Source organism: Hibiscus syriacus, unplaced genomic scaffold (genome assembly GCF_006381635.1).
Source record: "Hibiscus syriacus cultivar Baekdansim isolate YM2019G1 unplaced genomic scaffold, ASM638163v2 tig00110627_pilon, whole genome shotgun sequence".
Lineage (NCBI taxonomy): Eukaryota > Viridiplantae > Streptophyta > Magnoliopsida > Malvales > Malvaceae > Hibiscus > Hibiscus syriacus.
This window is the reverse complement of record NW_024062804.1, coordinates 539,885-559,086: the sequence shown is the minus strand read 5'-3', so window position 1 is coordinate 559,086 and position 19,202 is coordinate 539,885. Positions and strand designations below refer to the sequence as shown.

The 19,202-nt window shown below is 34.3% G+C and overlaps 3 protein-coding genes across 5 annotated transcripts; 1 reads left to right on the top strand and 2 right to left on the bottom strand.

The window, feature by feature from the left end:
- The first annotated feature begins 7,584 nt into the window (after positions 1–7,584).
- LOC120136394 (two-pore potassium channel 5-like) lies at positions 7,585–9,735 on the top strand. The gene is given in 3 exon segments (XM_039152435.1): positions 7,585–7,928; positions 7,930–8,795; positions 9,303–9,735. Coding segments are annotated over 3 exon segments (1,170 nt in total). The 5' UTR covers positions 7,585–7,772; the 3' UTR covers positions 9,451–9,735.
- A 1,155-nt stretch (positions 9,736–10,890) lies between these two features.
- On the bottom strand, positions 10,891–12,312 carry LOC120136395 (protein RADIALIS-like 3). Of its 2 annotated transcripts, none has more exons than XM_039152436.1 (2): positions 11,555–12,312; positions 10,891–11,041 (listed from the first exon to the last, which is right to left on the bottom strand). In XM_039152436.1, exons 1-2 carry the CDS (start codon positions 11,839–11,841, stop codon positions 11,005–11,007), a joined length of 324 nt encoding a protein of 107 aa, XP_039008367.1. In that variant the 5' UTR covers positions 11,842–12,312; the 3' UTR covers positions 10,891–11,004. The 2 variants fall into 2 exon arrangements, with proteins under 2 accessions (XP_039008367.1, XP_039008368.1); XM_039152437.1 differs by having other exon boundaries at positions 10,903–11,026; positions 11,555–12,309.
- Positions 12,313–13,518: 1,206 nt separating this feature from the next.
- On the bottom strand, positions 13,519–16,882 carry LOC120136380 (peptide chain release factor 1, mitochondrial-like). 2 transcript variants are annotated; one of them, XM_039152423.1, is made up of 11 exons: positions 16,635–16,882; positions 16,435–16,535; positions 16,235–16,333; positions 15,774–15,957; positions 15,642–15,690; positions 15,475–15,553; positions 15,287–15,361; positions 15,129–15,206; positions 14,752–14,910; positions 13,878–13,973; positions 13,519–13,797 (listed from the first exon to the last, which is right to left on the bottom strand). In XM_039152423.1, the coding sequence occupies exons 1-11, from the start codon at positions 16,783–16,785 to the stop codon at positions 13,603–13,605; spliced, it is 1,266 nt and encodes a 421-aa protein (XP_039008354.1). In that variant the 5' UTR covers positions 16,786–16,882; the 3' UTR covers positions 13,519–13,602. The 2 variants fall into 2 exon arrangements, with proteins under 2 accessions (XP_039008354.1, XP_039008355.1); XM_039152424.1 differs by having other exon boundaries at positions 13,523–13,797; positions 16,235–16,337; positions 16,635–16,671.
- Positions 16,883–19,202: the final 2,320 nt, after the last annotated feature.

Here is a 19,202-nt window from a genome sequence, read left to right as displayed (position 1 = left end):
GGATAATACCTTTTGGGCTAAGACCGCAGTTGATTTTTATCTACATGAGCGGAGCAAGGGGTGTTATTCTGACCTATGTCAAATCGACAATGCTATTCATTTGTTTCTTGATCGGTCTTGGTGGGGTATTTTATTAGGGGTTGAAGATAATGGCTACTTCGAATGGGGGTAAGTATTATATTCTTCTTATATTGCATTTTGATTAATTTTTTTAAATTATTAATAAATTCACTAATATATTTATTTTTTTATAAAACAACATATTGATGCACGGGTGTCACGTCTTCTAATAATAAGGAAATTGAAGAAAAGAGGTATTCGATGGACTATTATGCCGACGTCTTTTCACGCAGCTCACTTGAAGGATCAGAGAGATGCTTCATATAAGTTGGCTAATGGAAAAGCTAAATTTTATCCTGCGTGGTGGGAGGTCGATAAGGTTAGTATTTATTTTTTGAATATTTTAAAAGTTTTGATAAATTTTATTTGATGTGCGCAATTATTTATGATTGCAGGTGTTTATCCTTGTTTTGGAAAAGCGTCATTAGCTTCTCGTCGAGCTTCAGCTCCCATCCCTGAAGACAGTGGTATATGACAGCATGTTGAATTACATACCATTGTCTGATTTGAGAATATTATTACAAAGAGATGGAGCGATCATTTGGAAAAATTCTTGAATGCTATTGATTATTGGACAAAATATGGAAACAAGAAGCCAAAGAAGTTCAAAATTATAATGATCAGAGACGAGACTGTGCCACAACAAATACAGGGAGCAAGAGGGGATTGTGGTCCTCTCGTATGCTTGTGCTTGGAACGTTTGACGACATGAAGTATACAATATCTACCTCCCACAGATAGAGATAGAGCTGCAGTAGGCTTGTGGTTTCGGCATTATTTGGCCAGATCGATATATTCGAGACGCTGCTTACCTGCATCCGCATGCTGAAAGTTATACAAAAACAATTGGTAAGTTTGAGCAAGTGTTGTTAACATAGATACTCTTTAATTGGTTTGCAAATATTTGGTTAAGTACCTATAATTCAGTAATTTGCTGTTTGTTGGTTTTAGATGTGTAAAAAGTGTTGTTTGAGCAAATGTTTGGTTTATGCAGCTTAATCCTGAAATGAGCTGCGTGAAATGTATTTGTGCATAAACAATAGTCTGGGGTACACTTTTATTCTTTGTTTAATTGAATTTTACATTGAAAGTTGATTTGTTACAATTGATGAGGAAATAAGATTTATTTTTTGATTAATTGATTTGTAAAAGTTGATTTAATTTGATTTGTAATAAGAATATTTTTTTGTTTAATTGATTTGTAAAAGTTGATTTGTTGTTTCTAAAAAATTCAATCTGTATTATGTTTGAAGGCAAAAAAGACATGTTGAAGGTACAAATTCGCAACGCGAAAATCAAATTCGCAACGCGAAATAAGCGTTGCGATAGTTAAATTCTCAACGCGAAATAAGCGTTGCGAAAGTCAAATTCGCAGCGCGAAAGTCAAATTCGCAGCGCGAAAGTCAGATTCGCAACACGATTTTCGATTTGCGAATTTGACTATCGCAACGCTTATTTCGTGTTGCGAATTTGACTTTCGCGTTGATCGCAACATACAACATCAAGGTATATACAACATCAAACACATTCCAAGCTATAAATACAAGCAATGACACTTGAAGAAGCAAGAGAACAACTATCCAAGCAATCAAACACGAGAAAATCCCAACATGATAACAACTGAACAGATCATATCAATGTTCAAACTCAAGTTACTAATGAATGTCTAACTGAAAATGTATGCATTCACACATAAAATACACATAATACAACGTTTGCATTTAAAAATCACCTAAGTTAATAAGTCCCAAAAGGTGAAGCCGGTTGTGATTGAGATTTGATTTTGATTGCGATTTTGATTTCCTTTTGCTTGGCACCATATGAGCTTTGGATTTTGATGAGGATCCATTTTTTAGTAGAGGAAAAGATGATTGTAATGGCACTGGTGATCCACAGGTCAACCTTGTATGACCACTCTCCTTGCACCGACTACATGTCGATATCCTCTCCTTTTCAGCCTTAGACGGTATACGATCGTGATTTTTTGGTCGGCCAGGTAGCCTGCTGTCTATGACTGGTGGCAAAACTGTTTGTAAGTCATCTGGTATGTCCCACTCAGAAGGATGTGGATATAGGTAGACAATCTCGGCATAAGTCTGTCGATATGCTTCTGTAGTGTAGCAATCCATAGCGTATGCGCTTGAATCATCTTGGTTTAGATGAAGAGTAACTTTTATAACATGGCCACACGGATAACCAGATGTTTGCCATTTCTTACAACTACACGTCTTTGCATTTAGATCGACAAACCCATTTAAGTTATTATCCAATACTTCAAACAAAGTGTTTGAACATGGTTCAACTCTCCAGGACGTTGACTTTACAACACGTTTCGTTATCTTTTTTTTTCAGTCCATAGTATAACCCGACGTTCCAATGTTCCTGTAAATTTAAATAAATAATACTTAGTAAAATATGATAAGTTACGAATTTAAAGAAATAATACATGGTTTCTTTTCTTGTAGTACCACTGTTGAATAGAGGCTCGAAAAAACTCCATTAACATAGTAATGGGTAATTTCCGGGAATGACGACTTAGAGCGTTGATTGATTCTGCACTATTAGACGTCATGAAACCATATCTTTCTCCAAGTTGATGTACTCTTGACCATCTTTCAAACCCGACATCTTCTATTGTTTGAGCACATTGAGGCAAAACACGTCTTAAACAATTTATATGCTTATTAAAATCCACTTCCCGATAAGCTTTTACAGCCTTTCAGTATGCCTATTTGTGATTTTTTATACTAGCGGACCTTGATTTTAGATTTCTGTACAAATAAACACCACAAAGTCCATGAAAAGCATCTGGGAAACACCTTCTAACAGCGTTGTCAATTGAGTTTGCCCTATCGGATATGATTATCAGATTGCTAATAAGACCTATGTAATCCCTAAGATGCCCCGCCCCATAAACCATGTCCATGAATCAGAGGTTTCAGATTTGCCAACCCCGTAAGCTATTGGCAGTATCCCATTATTAGCATCCATGGCTACTGCAAAATAAGTTTACTCCAAGGTATCGACCTTTCAAATGTGCTCCATCAACTATAATAACTGAGCGCATGCAAGTAATAAACGAACGAATCTACAAAATCATATACACAAGAAATATAATCATTTAAATGTGAAATGCATGCAACTAAAAAAAATGAGTAAACAATATTATAATTATTTACTAAACGCGGCACCAATGGCGATAAACAACAATTCAAAGCGTCCATCTCTATCTGTTTTGATATGAGTTACCGACCCATGATTTTTCAGCTTTAAATTGTGACAATAAGACGGCAGTTGGGCAAACGATGCTTCTGGCGACCCCCTCAACAATTCCAAGGCATAACATTTGGCTCTCCAAGCTTGAGAATATAAGATAATAATCTTGAACCGAGCATTCATGTCAGTCATAATTTCATGTCCCTGATATACCCTTCCATTCAAAAACATTAACTCAGCTAAAAAACCACCCAACACCTTTTTGTTTACCTGTCTATGGTGAGGAAAAACTTGGGTTCTTGAACATGTATGTTTATCAATAAAAGTTCTAACTTGAAACATTTCGTAATTTTTTATCCTCTTAGCAATCATACGCCACGTACAATTTTTGTCAATCATACACCTTGTTTCGAAACGATCTTTGCTTGATTTGTTAACTTTTAGTTGATAGCCATCTTCCACACATTTTGTATACAAAGCTATCTTCAAGTCTTCCTTTGTATCAAAACAATCATCTTTCTTGATACGAATAACTTTTGTGTAACAATCAACTGATATCTTTACCAACTCTTCTTCCGGGTATCTGAAGTAATTCCGGCATATTCCAGTTATACTCCCGTGTCATTTTCTTCTTTTTTCTTTCTTCGGGGACTTCTTCTTATTCTTTTTTTTCTTCTTCAGGGTTATATGAATTACAGAATGGATGTTCAACATGTTCATTCACAGTCGTAAATTCCTCCTCATTATCATCAACAACATCTTCCTCGGCAACGGCTGTTTCATTATCAAAATTCAGATTTTGACCAATATCAAAATCATTACATGCATGGTCTGTTTCTTCTTCCATCATATCATCAAAATCCGAGTATTGACCAAGATCAAAGTTCGGGTATTGACCAAGATCAAATTTCGAATACTGACTAGTACTCACAATTTTTTTCTGTTGGCTCATAATCGTCTAACTGGTCAATACGAAAACCAGAATTTGGTGCTGAAAGTTGATTGGGATTTGGATTAGGAAAATGTTGTGGGTTTTGAGATTGTTTTTGGTATTGGAAATGTGGTGAAATAAAATTTGCTTGGTGATGAAATTGTGCTGGAACCATTAAATTTTGGGTTGAAGAACTTAGTTGATTACTACTCGCTACTGACCCAACTTCACTACTTCTAGGTTCAACAACATATAATGTAACATCATCTTCTTGCGAAACACTAATGTAAGCAATGAATCTTTCAACATCTTCATTGTCGGTTAACAAATAAACTTTACCTTTTCTCAGATAAGATAGGCTAAATCCACTTAGAGGCTCTAAATTCAATTTCTTTGCAACACGTAAAATTAGAGTTTCATAAGTTAACTTTTTTAATGACAGTTTTAGTTGAAGATTCGTGGGTAAAGGCACATATTGTAAAACACCATGAACATTCTCCCATGACCCTCCAAAACACAAATCTATCCAAACATGATCAACATTAGATGATTTCATTCTAAAAATTGTAAATTAATTTACTAAACAAATGAGCTATAAACTAGATATCATCACTAACTTAGAGAAAAACATACCTTTATTAAGTTGATAGTTGATAATTTGGGAGAGAAATCATTGAAAAATTATATAAAAATAAAATTATGTAAAAAAAATAGAGATGGGGAAGGATGTCGTTGGATATAGGAATGGATGTCGCCGGAGAGAGTGATAGATGGAGATGGAATGAGTTGTGATTTAGGGATTTAGGTTATGAGAACTGCTGCTGCGTTGTTATATACCCAAAACATTTGTGTTGCGAAATTAAATTCGCGTTGCGAATTTGAAATTCAGTTGCGAATTTGACTTTCACGTTGCGAATTTGACTATCGCGTTGCGAATTTGACTTTCGCGTTGAGAATTTGACTATCGCGTTGCGAATTTGGAATATCGCAAATCGGATTTAGAAAATCGCAACGCGGATTTAGAAAATCGCAACGCGAATTTGGAAAATCGCAACGTGAATTTGGAAAATCATAATGCGATTTACATATTCGCGTTGCGAAATTGAAAACTGGTTTGCGAAATTGGAATTCGCGTTGCGAATTTGTTGGTCATTTTGACAAATCCAAAAAAAATGATTAAATTCGTATATTATAATTTATTTTTGTCACTGAGGTTATTTTCTCCTAAATTTAATGGGCTAACCCAAGTTTAATGGGTAAATGATTTAATGGAGATTTAATAGTAATGAACAGAAGAAGATGAGAAAGTTGTTGGGATGCAGAAATAAATGTGCAAGCCGGTGTCAGTTCCAGACATGGCTTTGGATGTACTATGTGCTATGAGAGTTTTGACACACACGAGAAATGGACGAATATTTTTATTCTCAAAACTCAAAAACTAAGTTGTAAATTCATGTGAGTAGAGATTGAGATCATGAATAACTCACTCGATGATGCAAATTGTTGTGATTTTCGAACGGAGGGAGGGGACGAAGGGGAGAGAGACGGCCCGTGGGGAGGAGAGGGATGGGATGGGGCAGTATAATTTTTTTAAATATTTTAAAAATAATATTTTATTTTTTAAAATAAAAATTTCAAAAAAATATAAATATAACTTATTTCATTTAACGATAATTTTTAACGGTCATTATAATCGAAGACTTTAAATGATATTATATGAAACATTATATAATGATTGAAAAAAATTAACGTAAACACCTAAACAAAAAAAGGGCAAAGTATAATAATGGTCACTGAACATTTTGAAGCTTGCATTTAGGTCCTCCAACTTTTAAAACTTGCAATACAGTCCCTCAATATTTAATCCGTTTGCAATATGATCCCGCACCTATAAAAATTAGGGTAAATTATATAAATGGTCACTAAACTTTTTAGGTACTTGAATTTAGGTCCCTCAACTTTTAAAACTTACAAAACAATCCTCAATTTCATTCTAAACCACAAATTCCAAAGTAATTCAATTTCATTCTAAACCCTAAATTCCAAAATAATTCAATTACTTTCTAAAACCCAAATTCTTAAATACTTCAATTTCTATCTTTTTTATAAACGACGCCAATGTCACTAAATTATTAATTAATTTACTTTTTATATTTAAAAACATATGATAATATTTTAATATTAATTTAAAGACATGAAAATTTTTCAATAGTAAGAATATGATAATAATTCATTTATTAAAAATAAATATATTTTTCAATAGTAAGAATATGATAATAATCATTTATTTAAAAATAAATATTTCTGATTTGTGTATGTTTTATATCTAATCATACGTGTTAATATATTTTATATCTTTCATATAAAATATTAAGATTACATAAATAGCAGAGTCAAAAATATTATATGAGTTATGTTAATTATAGTAATGATGTATAAATATATTTTATTTTTATATTATTTCTATTATAATTAAAATATAAATATTACCATATTAATATTTATTTTATTACATCGATATTTTTGTAGAAAAATTATTAAATCATAAAAAACGCAATAAAAAAATAAATACTGAAGTTGACTACTTCAAAAATAAAATAAAAAAATCAATAATTTATATAATATACCCTAAGTTTGATGATAATCAACTCAAAGAGATGGGTTTGTGTCATGTTTTTGTAACGTACGTAAACCTATTTCATGGTCACGTATTCTTTTTTTTTTATTCATTTTCTTCCATAATCATTTTTTATATTTAAATTATTGAATGTCACTAAATTTACATTTACGAGGAGGGAGTGTATTTTTTTTTCTTCACAAAAGTAAAAAAATCAAAACGCTATCACGTTCTTAAAGATAATCTAGTATATTCCTCCTTAAATTGAAATATTTTAGAATTTGGGTTTTAGAATGTAATTGAATTTTTTTGGAATTTAGGGTTTAGAATGAAATTGAATTATTTTGGAATTTGGGGTTTAGAATGAAATTGAGGAATGTTTTGTAAGTTTTAAAAGTTAGGGGATCTAAATTCAAGTGTTTGAAAAGTTCAGTGACCATTTATATAACTTACCCTAATTTTCTTAGGTGCGGGACTATATTGCAAATGGATTAAATGTTGGGGGACTATATTGTAAGTTTTAAAAGTTAAGGGACCTAAATGCAAGTTTCATAAATTTTCAGTGACCATTACTATACTTTACCCATAAAAAATATAATTTAAACAGTTACTTTTATATTAATTTTTTAAAAAGTAATATTTCACTTATTTAACCAGCAACAGAATCCATTTTATTTTTAATACAGGATGCGTCCAAACAATGGATTTGCAAATAGAAAACAGACGCTGTTCCCAGTTCCTTACAAGCAATGTCATAATTGGCAACCCCACATTGAAAGATTGAAACCTGAGACCAACTACTCACCAACCACCACGATCTCAACCCCCTGTCTCTTTGGGCAAAAAAAAAAAAAAAACTTGATTTTCTTTTGTTTTTGGTTTTCTGATATGGCAGATGAGCCCTTTCTCTCCCCACAATCAAAACCCCAACTTCGACACCTCCTCGAAGACCCTCATCATGGCTTCTATTTCACAATCCCACAGTCAATCTCCACACCAGCTCTTTTCCCATATGAAATCGAAGACAATCCACAGATTCAATCCCCCCTCGTCTGATTATCCTGATCCCAGTACGCGATTAAAGAGACCCAGTTCTCTCAAGCGATGTAAAACAGCTCCTGCAATGGCTGTCATGCGTGATTTGAAGCCCAAGACACCCCAGGTTCCCAAACCTCAATCCGAGTCCAGCACCATTATCAGGCAAGCTGTTTTCTTGCTTTCCATCTACTTGATACTCGGTGTTGCTATTTATTCGTTAAACAGAGATGAATTCTCGGGTGTCGAGACTCACCCGGTTGTCGATGCTCTTTACTTCTGTATAGTCACTATGTGTACAATTGGTTATGGTGATATAGCCCCTTTAACCCCGGCTACGAAGATTTTCGCTTGCGTTTTTGTATTGGTGGGTTTCGGTTTTATTGATATTTTGTTGAGTGGGGTTGTGAATTATGTTCTTGACTTGCAAGAAAACATGATTTTAACTGGGATTCAGATGGAGAAAACGAATCGAGGGTTTTCGGCTAGGGATTATATTGTCGATGTCGATAAAGGAAGGATGAGGATTAGGCTTAAGGTTGGTTTGGCACTTGGGGTTGTGGTTTTGTGTATTGCAATCGGATCTCTGATTTTGTACTTTGTGGAGAGCTTGGACTGGGTTGATTCTGTTTACTTGTCTGTTATGTCGGTTACTACGGTTGGGTACGGTGATCGGGCGTTTAAGACTCTGCCCGGAAGGTTGTTTGCCGGTGCTTGGCTTCTGATTTCGACGCTGGCTGTTGCTAGAGCTTTTCTGTATTTGGCTGAAGCAAGGGTTAACAAGAGGCATAGGAGGATTGCTGAGTGGGTGTTGCAGAGAGAGATCACTATTGAGGATTTGCTAGCTGCTGACATCAATAACAACGGTTTTATCAGGTTGGAGTTCGATCTTTATAGCATATTTCCGAATGAACTTGACTCGATGCTTGTTGCCAGAATTGTAGCAAATTTAGAAAGGTGATGCGCTGGTTAATTTCCAGTCCCAAAAAAACATGTTTGAAAGAAATCACCCTAAAACTAGCACTATGTTTTTATATCATCTATTAGATGCCTCAAGCTTGATACTAAATGATCATTGCCTGTAAGGTACCTAATCGCAACTAAAGAATCACTTTTAATCTCTACATGCCTGACCTGCATTCCTAGAGCCATTCAATACCAAAAAAAATCACTTCTGTCAAAAGTGTGCCCGTATGGCGAGCTTGTATCTACAATCTTGCTGTAATGAAGAACCCCGTTTGCCTATCTTAAAACCACCCCAAACCAAATCATTTTACTGCATCTACACATCCTGCATCAACATTTTATTTACAGAAACCATGTGGTAATAATGTTTTTGTTTTGTTCGATTTTCCCTTTACACCTTCAAATTTCTCATCGCAGTAAATCGGAGTATGTCATCTACAAGCTCAAAGAAATGGGAAAGGTTGAGGAGAAGGATATATTGCAAATATGCGATCAGTTCAGCAAGCTTGATACTAATAACTCAGGGAAAATAACTCTTCCCGATCTCTTAGAAAATCACTGGTGAATCTGAGCAGATAAAGTTAATTATTATTCACTTGGCTGGTGATTCTAGCCTCTGTCATTGGAAATGGGCGTTGCATGTAAAATTGTGTATCCATTCAAGTTAGAAATCCCAATTCTATGATTTTTGTCGAGCTGTTGTGATGTAAAAAAAGAAAATGGAATTGGCAAGAGAGAAAAGGGCAACAAAATGCTTCTGATCTCATTCATATTCTAATTGTAAAATCTTTGTTTCCTATGTATTCATCATCCGGACTCTTGAGATGTAATGAAAAGTAAATATTATTCCAAAATGATGCTTCCTTTTACCTTCATGTTCTTTTTTATATCACAAGTAGTTTGCAAAGGTTCTTTTCACTGTATGGGCAGCTGGGAGATCTTCAGGTAAATAGTATTCCTAATTGTTGCAGGTAAATTCTGTTTATTTGAAGATTCCGGTGGACATGTCATGCTAATGGCATTATTAAATTCTTAAAAGTAATTTATTTGGTAAGAGTTAACGCATCATAAGAGATTGTGAGTACTATCAGATGGAATTGTAGTACATGTTGATCCCACCAGAAAACGTTCTTCTTGTACTGCCAACCGGCACTTGAAGTTGCTAGCACAGAGTCAGTTTAGTACATGTACTGTAAACTTTTTGGTGTTTTAGTATAAATAGCTCAGATGACAGCAGACAGCCATAGACATCAAAAGTGATACACCGAGCCAAGATGAGGTAAGAGATCGATAAAGATGGGAGAGAAGGACAAAGACGGGGAAAAGGCTGAACATGGATGGATCTACCAACAGATTCTGTTGGTTCTCCAGCCATGCACCTCCATTTTCTCCTCGTCTTGGTTTTTTTTTAATCTTGTTCCTTTCCTTTTAACCTTATTCCGTTTCGGGAGTTTTCTTTATTCTTATAAGGTAGTGATTGAATGTAGATCCAGGTTCATGATAGTTGCGCTTAACAAGAGGCTAAGGTAATTGTAGTGACTTTTGTTGTGCCTCTACGGCCCCAGCTCTTTCTTCTTCTTCTTCATTTTTTCTTGCTTTGTTGAAGATTAACCATTCTTGCAATCCAGATAGTAGAGGGAAATGAAACAATAAGACTTGAATGCGCATCACTTTCGTGGCCGGAGATAGTGGACAGGAAGAATTTCAGGGTCTGCCTCAGCTGTAATGTTATGTGTTTGCTTCGATTTTGTATTGTATCTCATGATAAGACTTAACCCACCAGAAAAAGGAAAAAAGCTCTCTCATTCTAAATTCTGGGTGTTTGTAGCTTCATAATAAATGGTTTTTATGAAATCAAGTTTCTCGTTTAATCATGATTGTAAGTAAGCTACCTTCATGTTGATTTCGGAATTGGGAGACGCTTCTTCAAAGAGAACCATGCATATTAAGCATTAAGTCTTAAGCACATCATACTAATCAACTGCAAATAAACAAGGCCAAGAACAATTTCTGCATCAGAATCGATACATTAACATACCCTGCACTCTTATGGGACGTGAGTTTTGATAAACCAAATCTGCTTTCATAAACCAGCAGTACAGTAGCTCTAGGGATCAATTTATGTCCAACCGAACCAGCAACTGTAAGTGGAAAAACTATAAAACATCAGACAATATTCACCTTACTGCAACTTTAAATCTGCCTTGACTAATGGATTGCAAGAAAAATGAAGATAACAAAAGCTTATGATTTTGAATATTCATCATCATAGATGTAGAACTATATAATCATAGCAGAACCATTTATCCAAATTACAAAATCTGATATGAAGTTGAATTACTCAAAACACAGTCCATTAAGAGAAATAAAAGCCAAGAAAACCAAGGGGGAATATAATCATAGCAGAACCATTTATCCAAATTACAAACTCTGATATGAAGTTGAATTTCTCAAAACACAGTCCATTAAGAGAAATAAAAGCCAAGAAAACCAAGGGGGAAATAGATTAGAGATATTTGATTTTATGACAAGTCAAGTTTGAGCCGGAAATTGGCTCAGTTTCTAGGGTCAACAAATTCTCAGATGCATGTATATGAAAGACGACATGGATATGAAAATGAAGGAATTGATGCAGAAGAAGCTGGCAAGAAAGAAAGATTGATATGTACTTGTTATCATCATTAGTCCAGCAAACAGATTGAGTGCAGTCGACTTGAATACACGGCTGCCTTTTGCTCAGTTCATGGTCGAGTTTACCCGATTCGATAAACTGCAAATCCTCCAAGAGTATCACATAACGTTTATGCACATCTTCTGCAGTTTTTTTCCCTCCAACCATGGCAGCAACCACTTCCCAACGATCCGGGTGTCGTTCATCGACCACAGCTAGAGCCAGCTCAAACAACTTGTTCTCCTCCCAGCTCCAACCACACAAAACATCCGGAAACTTATCCATATGACACCCTTCGCCTTGGATTGATAGATAACCGTTCTTTTGAGGCAATTAAGGAAGAAGACTTAGTAATTGCTTTGCATTCTAGGATTCATCGAAGAACAAGAGCTTGAGGGGAGCAACTTGTTTGATTCTTCAGACCAGATTCTAACACCCCAATGTCTTTGGGAAGGTGTCAGATACCTGTTTTTGAGCAGCAAATCTTCCCTTTTTGTTTTGTTTTTCTTTTTTTCAGATATAACAGGGTGGAATTTTGTTTAGTTTAGATCTAACCACGGCCAAAAATATTATATTATAGTTTTCAATCAATCAGGGTCTAAAACGGGAAAATCAAAGGAGGAAAAGAGACAAAACTTAAGGACTTAAAGTAACCATTTCTTGCCATACGTATAGCCTCGGATTCTAAATATTCTTAGATCCGGCAATACAGCATTTTCATGAAATATTAAAAAGTAATTAAAAAAAATCAATAATGGAAAAGAATCTGTCATGATTTTATCTTCAAACCAATGAAAACTTTTCCCATTTCCCCCAAATTTTTCTACCTTGAAGCTCAAGAAAAAGACTTTTGTGGGTTGGATCAAATCTTGCTAGATTTTTTTGATCAGAAGTTTCAATGCAATTACAGTTGAGACCTTGGAAGTCGTTTCAAGGACGTTTTAATGGGTAGAAAAGATTGGTTATAGAAGAAAACCTTCCATTTCCTTTCCCCCTCATCGTTGGCCGCTGAAAACTAATCCCCATCCAACTGTTCATTTATGAAGTTTCTTAGGGTCAGGTTTGCTTTTAAATTGATGTGTTAACCTGTCCCCTTCAGTCCGGACACTTTTGGAACCTAAGGATTTAACCATAAAATGAGGAGAATACCATACCAATATGGAGTGTGAGATTAAAATATAGTCCGAACTAGAGATGATAACGGGTCCAAGTAAAATGACCATCCCAACTTCGAACCTACTCTTTGTACATTTGACTTCAAACCACTCTTCGTACATTTGAATTTTCATTTTATAATTGAATGAGCAACCTGTAGTTTACTCTATATAATATTTTAAATATAATTATCGTAAAATATGCTTTTTATATAAATATCATCTAAAGAAAATTTTGATTTTTTCAAAGTAACACATTTTCCATGCCTCCCACAAAATGATTTCAATCCAAAGAGCAAGAAAGGTAAGAACGTGCCCCACCTTCCACGCATCAAACCAAATCCCATCCACTCTTTTTATTTGGCTTTGATGGTAGACAAGTGGTCTTATTTTAGGTAAATTAATTTACATGATTATATATTTTTAATCTAAATTCAAATAGCAATATGAATAATAAAATATTCATATTTTATAGCAAGTTTGTATATTCGTTAAAATATCATGAACAGTTCAATACTAGTCCTATAAGTCGTTGGCCCAGAAACCATTCTTAGATTTAGAGAGAGATTAATTGCAAACCTGTAATGCATGACTATCGAGTCTGCTAGAAATTTGTGGGGACAATAATACAAAAAGTCAACTATAATTAACCCTAAAATACTTGTGTTAACACACTACATCATGATGAAATTGTAAATCTGTAATTGTTTCGAGAACAATCAGTGAAAAAAAAATACAACATGGGATGGGACACGTCATGCAAGACATGTGCATCACCAAAAAGAATTAGAATATTCAGTAGGTCCTGATTGCAAGACAACAAAGAGTGTTGACCCTTTTCATGAATGGAAATGAGATGGTAAATGACAAATTCTAAGACCAGTAATATAGGTCATTGAGCAGAACTGAAGGTAGCAATTGCATCCATTTCCTGTTGCAGAAGAAGAGCATCAACAAAGACGTCCAAATTTTCTCCCTGCATCACATCATCTATCGCATGATACGTGATGCCAACACGATGATCGGTGACTCGGCCTTGTGGGAAGTTATAGGTTCGAATGCGCTCAGATCTGTCTCCACTACCAATCTGTTTATATCAGTGATCAGTATCCACTAATGTAGATTTCAAGGACAAAAGACCGAATTTCATTTCATGGTAACACATACCTGTTCAGATCTAAGTTTTGATCGAGATGTATGAAGTCTAGACCTCTCCATTTCATACAGCTTTGCACAGAGCACTTTAAGTGCCTTGGCTTTGTTCTATCATATGAAGCAAAAAGGAAGAAGAGAGTTACTAAAGCATCAGGATAAACATATCCATGGATGATAAGAGGGATGATAATGTTATAGAAAACCATCCAAATTGATATTTCAGTGCTTTACACCCTCTCTAACATATAATCCATATATTGTATACTTAAGAGACTTCAAATACGCCATATATATCAGTAATCAGAAACTCTCAAAAACTATAACTACCTATGCTCACAGAGGAAATCTAGTTGATACAGAAATACTAATTCATTTGCACAGTTTCATATTTTATGCATGTGGATACCTATTGAGCTTCGAACGGCACAAAAGAGCTCTCTCTCCCCCATCCCAATATTCGAACTTCAGAAGTAATCCATAACATTAATAGGGCAATAAAATTGACAGAAGGTTGAAGCTAGCATGTTGACTAAGAGATGTGAAAGAAAAAGTGAGCATGCATCATAAACTTTTTAAATGAAAAACCTTTTTCCACGTTTAGATCATATTGAAACAAATTATCACACAATATGGAAAAATGGCGTTTTGAGAGAAGATCTAAACTACAACATATCAGTACTCTACCATATGCTGGGATCGTTCATCCTGTATGGATACTAAGCTAGCATGTTGACTAAGAGATGTGAAAGAAAAAGTGAGCATGCATCATAAACTTTTAATGAAAAACCTTTTTCCACGTTTAGATCATATTGAAACAAATTATCACACAATATGGAAAAATGGCGTTTTGAGAGAAGATCTAAACTACAACATATCAGTACTCTACCATATGCTGGGATCGTTCATCCTGTATGGATACTGTTATACCAGTGGGAAAATGTGTGATTCTGACTGCACTGTTGGTGGTGTTTGCATGTTGACCGCCAGAACCACCAGACCTGTAAGTATCGATTCTCAAATCTTCATTTCTTAACCGGACATCTACCTACATAACCTCAACAAGAACATTAGTCAAAACAGGCAAAAAGGATATCTTTTGAAAACTAGTAATGAGAAAAATTTAATTATGAAAAGTTTTCAAATACTAAAGGTTAACTAGTATACTCAACAGAATGTTCAACCAAATACATCTAACAACCTTTCAAACAGATTAAAAAACAACAAAAACAAAACAAATGAAGCACAAATCAAATCCTTAAGCACCTCATCAGCCTGAGGGAGAATAGCAACTGATACAGCACTAGTGTGTATACGTCCAGACTTCTCAGTCACCGGAACACGCTGTGCAAAGAAACTCCATGTAAGTTTAGAAGTTATGCTTAAAAGCCTTTACATTGCATGTAAAAAGTCAGAAACAAAACCTGAACTCGGTGAATTCCACTCTCAAATTTAAGTTTCCCATAAACACCAGATCCTGATATTGCTGCACTAGCTTCCTGATAAGGAGCACAAGAAGTCAAGGTTCTGTGATGCAGACAGAAGATGGACTCCAAATATGATTCCTCAAAGTTCAGAAAGATCGACACCCTAGAAAATGCAGAATCAATACCTTATATCCTTTCAGATCAGACTCTGCTATATCCACCACTTCGAACCTCCAACCCTTCTTCTGTGAATATCTCTCATACCTGTCGTAACCATGCCAGGAAAAAACTCCCAGATTATCAGCTTCTAGACACAATTCATGATTCCCCAAAGACAACTGTATTGGCTTACATTTTGAATACATCCATTGCAAACAAAGAAGCTTCCTCCCCACCAGTTCCTGATTAAAAAAATGGGGGGAAATTAACAAAAAGAATGACAGAAACCAGCATTCAAGTGAACATCTCAACATACAGTCGTTACCTGCTCTGACCTCCAAAATGCAGTCCCTCTCGTCAGCATCATCCCTAGGAAGTAACGACTTGAGTAGCAAGTTCTGCAGTCTTTTCTCTTCCTCCAAAGCCTTATGCAAATCCTCAGTTGCCATCTCAAGCATATCTTTATCATCGGAGCTTTCAGCCATCAACGTCCTCAAACCATCTATCTCCTACTTAAAATGGGGGGAAAAAAAGCTTAAAACGGCATCCACGTAGGACAAAATCAGTAAATCACAAACTAATAGAAACTAAAGAAAGCATTAAAATAGCGCATAAAGATACCCCTAAGGCTATATCGCCCTATATTATCATTCATCAACCCAGGTGAACTTAACTGAATACAAGATACATGATACCATCAACCAAGGTAGAGAAAATGTCACCAAATCAGAGGATAAAACCGTCCGAACATTAGTACGAGAAAGGAAATGAAGACAAAAATTATACCTTCTGTTTGGTTCTCAACTCACTGATAAGGTCCATTGAGTCCCTAAGTTTTCGAAGCTCTTTGTTAGCCTTGGAATACTCGGTTGGTGAGGCTTCCGGCTGTCTTCAAACAAGCCACCAAGCTCAATTAAAATAAAACAAAGATCATAATACAATTAAATAGAATCATTAAAGAGAAAAATGAGATTTAAAGATATAACCTGGTTTATGAAATTCTCGAGAAAAGCACTCCTATGCTCAATAGCAACCAATCTTTGTTCCATGATTTTTAGAAGGTCAGATGAAACCTGAGGTTGCAGCTCTGCCCATTACCAAAAAATTGTTACAATTTATCGAAAACAACACTTAAATTTGAACTTTTTTTCTGAAACAGAACTAGTAAGAACATAGAAAGGCTCACCGGTGGAATAATAGCGACAAAAGGATAGAAAAATGTTCGGAATCGCTGGCAAAACAAAAGATCTTTCATTGCAAGGATTGGGATATGATTTTGCTACTTGAAATTGCCTCAATAAATTGATGCACCGGCTAAACCCTTGACTGAGTTTCATAATTATTTCTCTTTTCTTCAGTTCGCCTTATCGAATGCTAAGCTCTGTTTGTTGTTCAGTTTCCGGCGGAAGTATTGCCCGTTGCGAGTTGCGAACTTGTCGCCTGCTAGTGATGGAAAGAAAGTTAAGGGCCATGAGAAAGCGGCCCACATCTCATCTACGATCGGAAAAGATAGAGGCCCAGAAACTCAGAGTTCAGATCCAACGATGGCAAAGTAATTCAGATCTAATGGATTTTAATCTGATCAAACTTTACTAGGGTGGATTTTCTTGTTTGAAAACAGGATTTGGGGCAAGACCGTTTGGTTCTCCCCTTTGTGAAGATCAATAAATTTAAACTATGTTAAACTTCGTCTATTATGTGTGATTTATTCAATGTTAATCACAAGTTTTTTTTTCACTTACTGATTCATAAGTGATATTAAAGTTATAATTTGAGTCTTCACTTAAAACGATCGGTTAATAGAGACATTAAATCACGACATTAAAAGAATTTTTTGAGTTACACCAGATTTTGAAATATATATTGAGTTATGATATTCAACAAATTCATGTATTTGTATTCTTTTAGTTTATTCTTTTCTTCTCTACATTTATAAATTTGTGTTTCTCTCATCTATATAGATAGAATAAGATCAAATCACATTTAAATGATATGTTATTTATTCCATGCTGATATCGAATTATTTTATTTTCTTAACAAAATCATATATAGGGAAAGGTCAAAGTGAGGTATGATATTAAAATTGAGTTCAGATTGTTGAGTTTACATCACCGAACACAAATGGCTTCTATCCAACTTTAAATATGTACTTAAATGGAATCAATGATACAAGAACAACCATATTTCCAAGGCACAAGCATTATTGTTCATAGACAGTCCTTTTTCTAGAACTAAATACAGCACTTAGATCTCCATAGTTGAATCGATTATTAGTGTAGACACCCATTTTCTTAAAAGATAGAACTAACAAGAGTTCATCTCCTAAGAGGATTCTTCCACCACCATATCTTTTAAAACAACAACCACACCAACAAACGTGCAACAACCAGCAAGGAGTCTAGTTGCATTAGGATTCTATTGTTAATAGGATTCTAAAAATAGTTAATTTTTTTCACTATAAATACATGTAATCCTCCCCATTTGTGAGAGACGATTTAGATACAAAATACAGAGGAAAGCACGGAAAATACAAAGGCAAAGCTATTGTAAACGATTCGAAAATGAAATAAAATGTAGCATTTTTTTTACATTAATTCGTTCATTCTCGCATGTGCATGTTATTTTTCTTGAGATTTGGTTTAAATAATCCAAAGCGTGGGTTGCGCCGATGACCAAAAAGGGGTGGGGTTTCGAAGTTTCGAACCTATATCTACTCCCGAGGCATGTTCATTTTTTAAATTATTTAATATTTAATTTACCTTGAAATTACCCTTTAATTTTACTTTTATATTAATTTCGTTCCCTATATATATATTTTTAATTATATTCTTTTATTTATTTACTATATTCTTTTTTTTTATATTATATTATTTATATTATATATATCTTATATCATTATATATAGATGTATTAATTTTTCTCCATTTACTATGTATATATATATTTTCTTAATATTATATTTTATACGTTTTTATATATATTTTTTCTTAATATTCTATTTTTGTTTTCATTTATTTATATATATATATTATATTTTTACTTTATTTTTTTTCTATTATTTTTTTTTAATATCATGTATATCTTTATTTTTTATTTGTTTTATTTAGTATTATATATTTATTATTTTTATTTGTTTTAGTAAATACTACTTTATGTGTATACATTATTTTTATTCCTTTTTAATTTCTTTTACCTTTTTTATTTTTTTACTCCATTAATATTTTTCTTTATCTGCGTCTTTGTTTTTTAATATTTTATTCATTTTGTTTATTTTTATTTTTTTTTATTTTTGACGTGTTTTTGTTATTTTCCATTTTTTCTTGTTTTATTTATTATTCTCACGTTTGCACACTTGTTATCCTAATTCGATTTTATACTCCGCTACGAGTCAAACGTTTTTATCTTTTAAGGGTATTCAAATCAATCAATTGTAAGTAATTTGAATCGGGTCTATTAAATTTTAATTTTAATTTCGAATTTTCGCAACTAAGACAACCGGTAAATTAATTGGTACCGAAATGGCGGTTTAAGGGTGCTAATCCTTCCTTGACCGTAACCGACTCTCGAACCCGACACATTTCTGGTAAAACGCAGATCAGGTAAGATGGTGTCCGACCCACCTAAATTCGTTTTAAAATGGTCGGTGGCGACTCCAATCCATATTTTTCAAGTCGAAACCCAATTCAGGGGCCCAACCGAAAGACGTTACGACAGCTTGGCGACTCCACTAGGGACAAGTAAGTGAGTCAAGCCG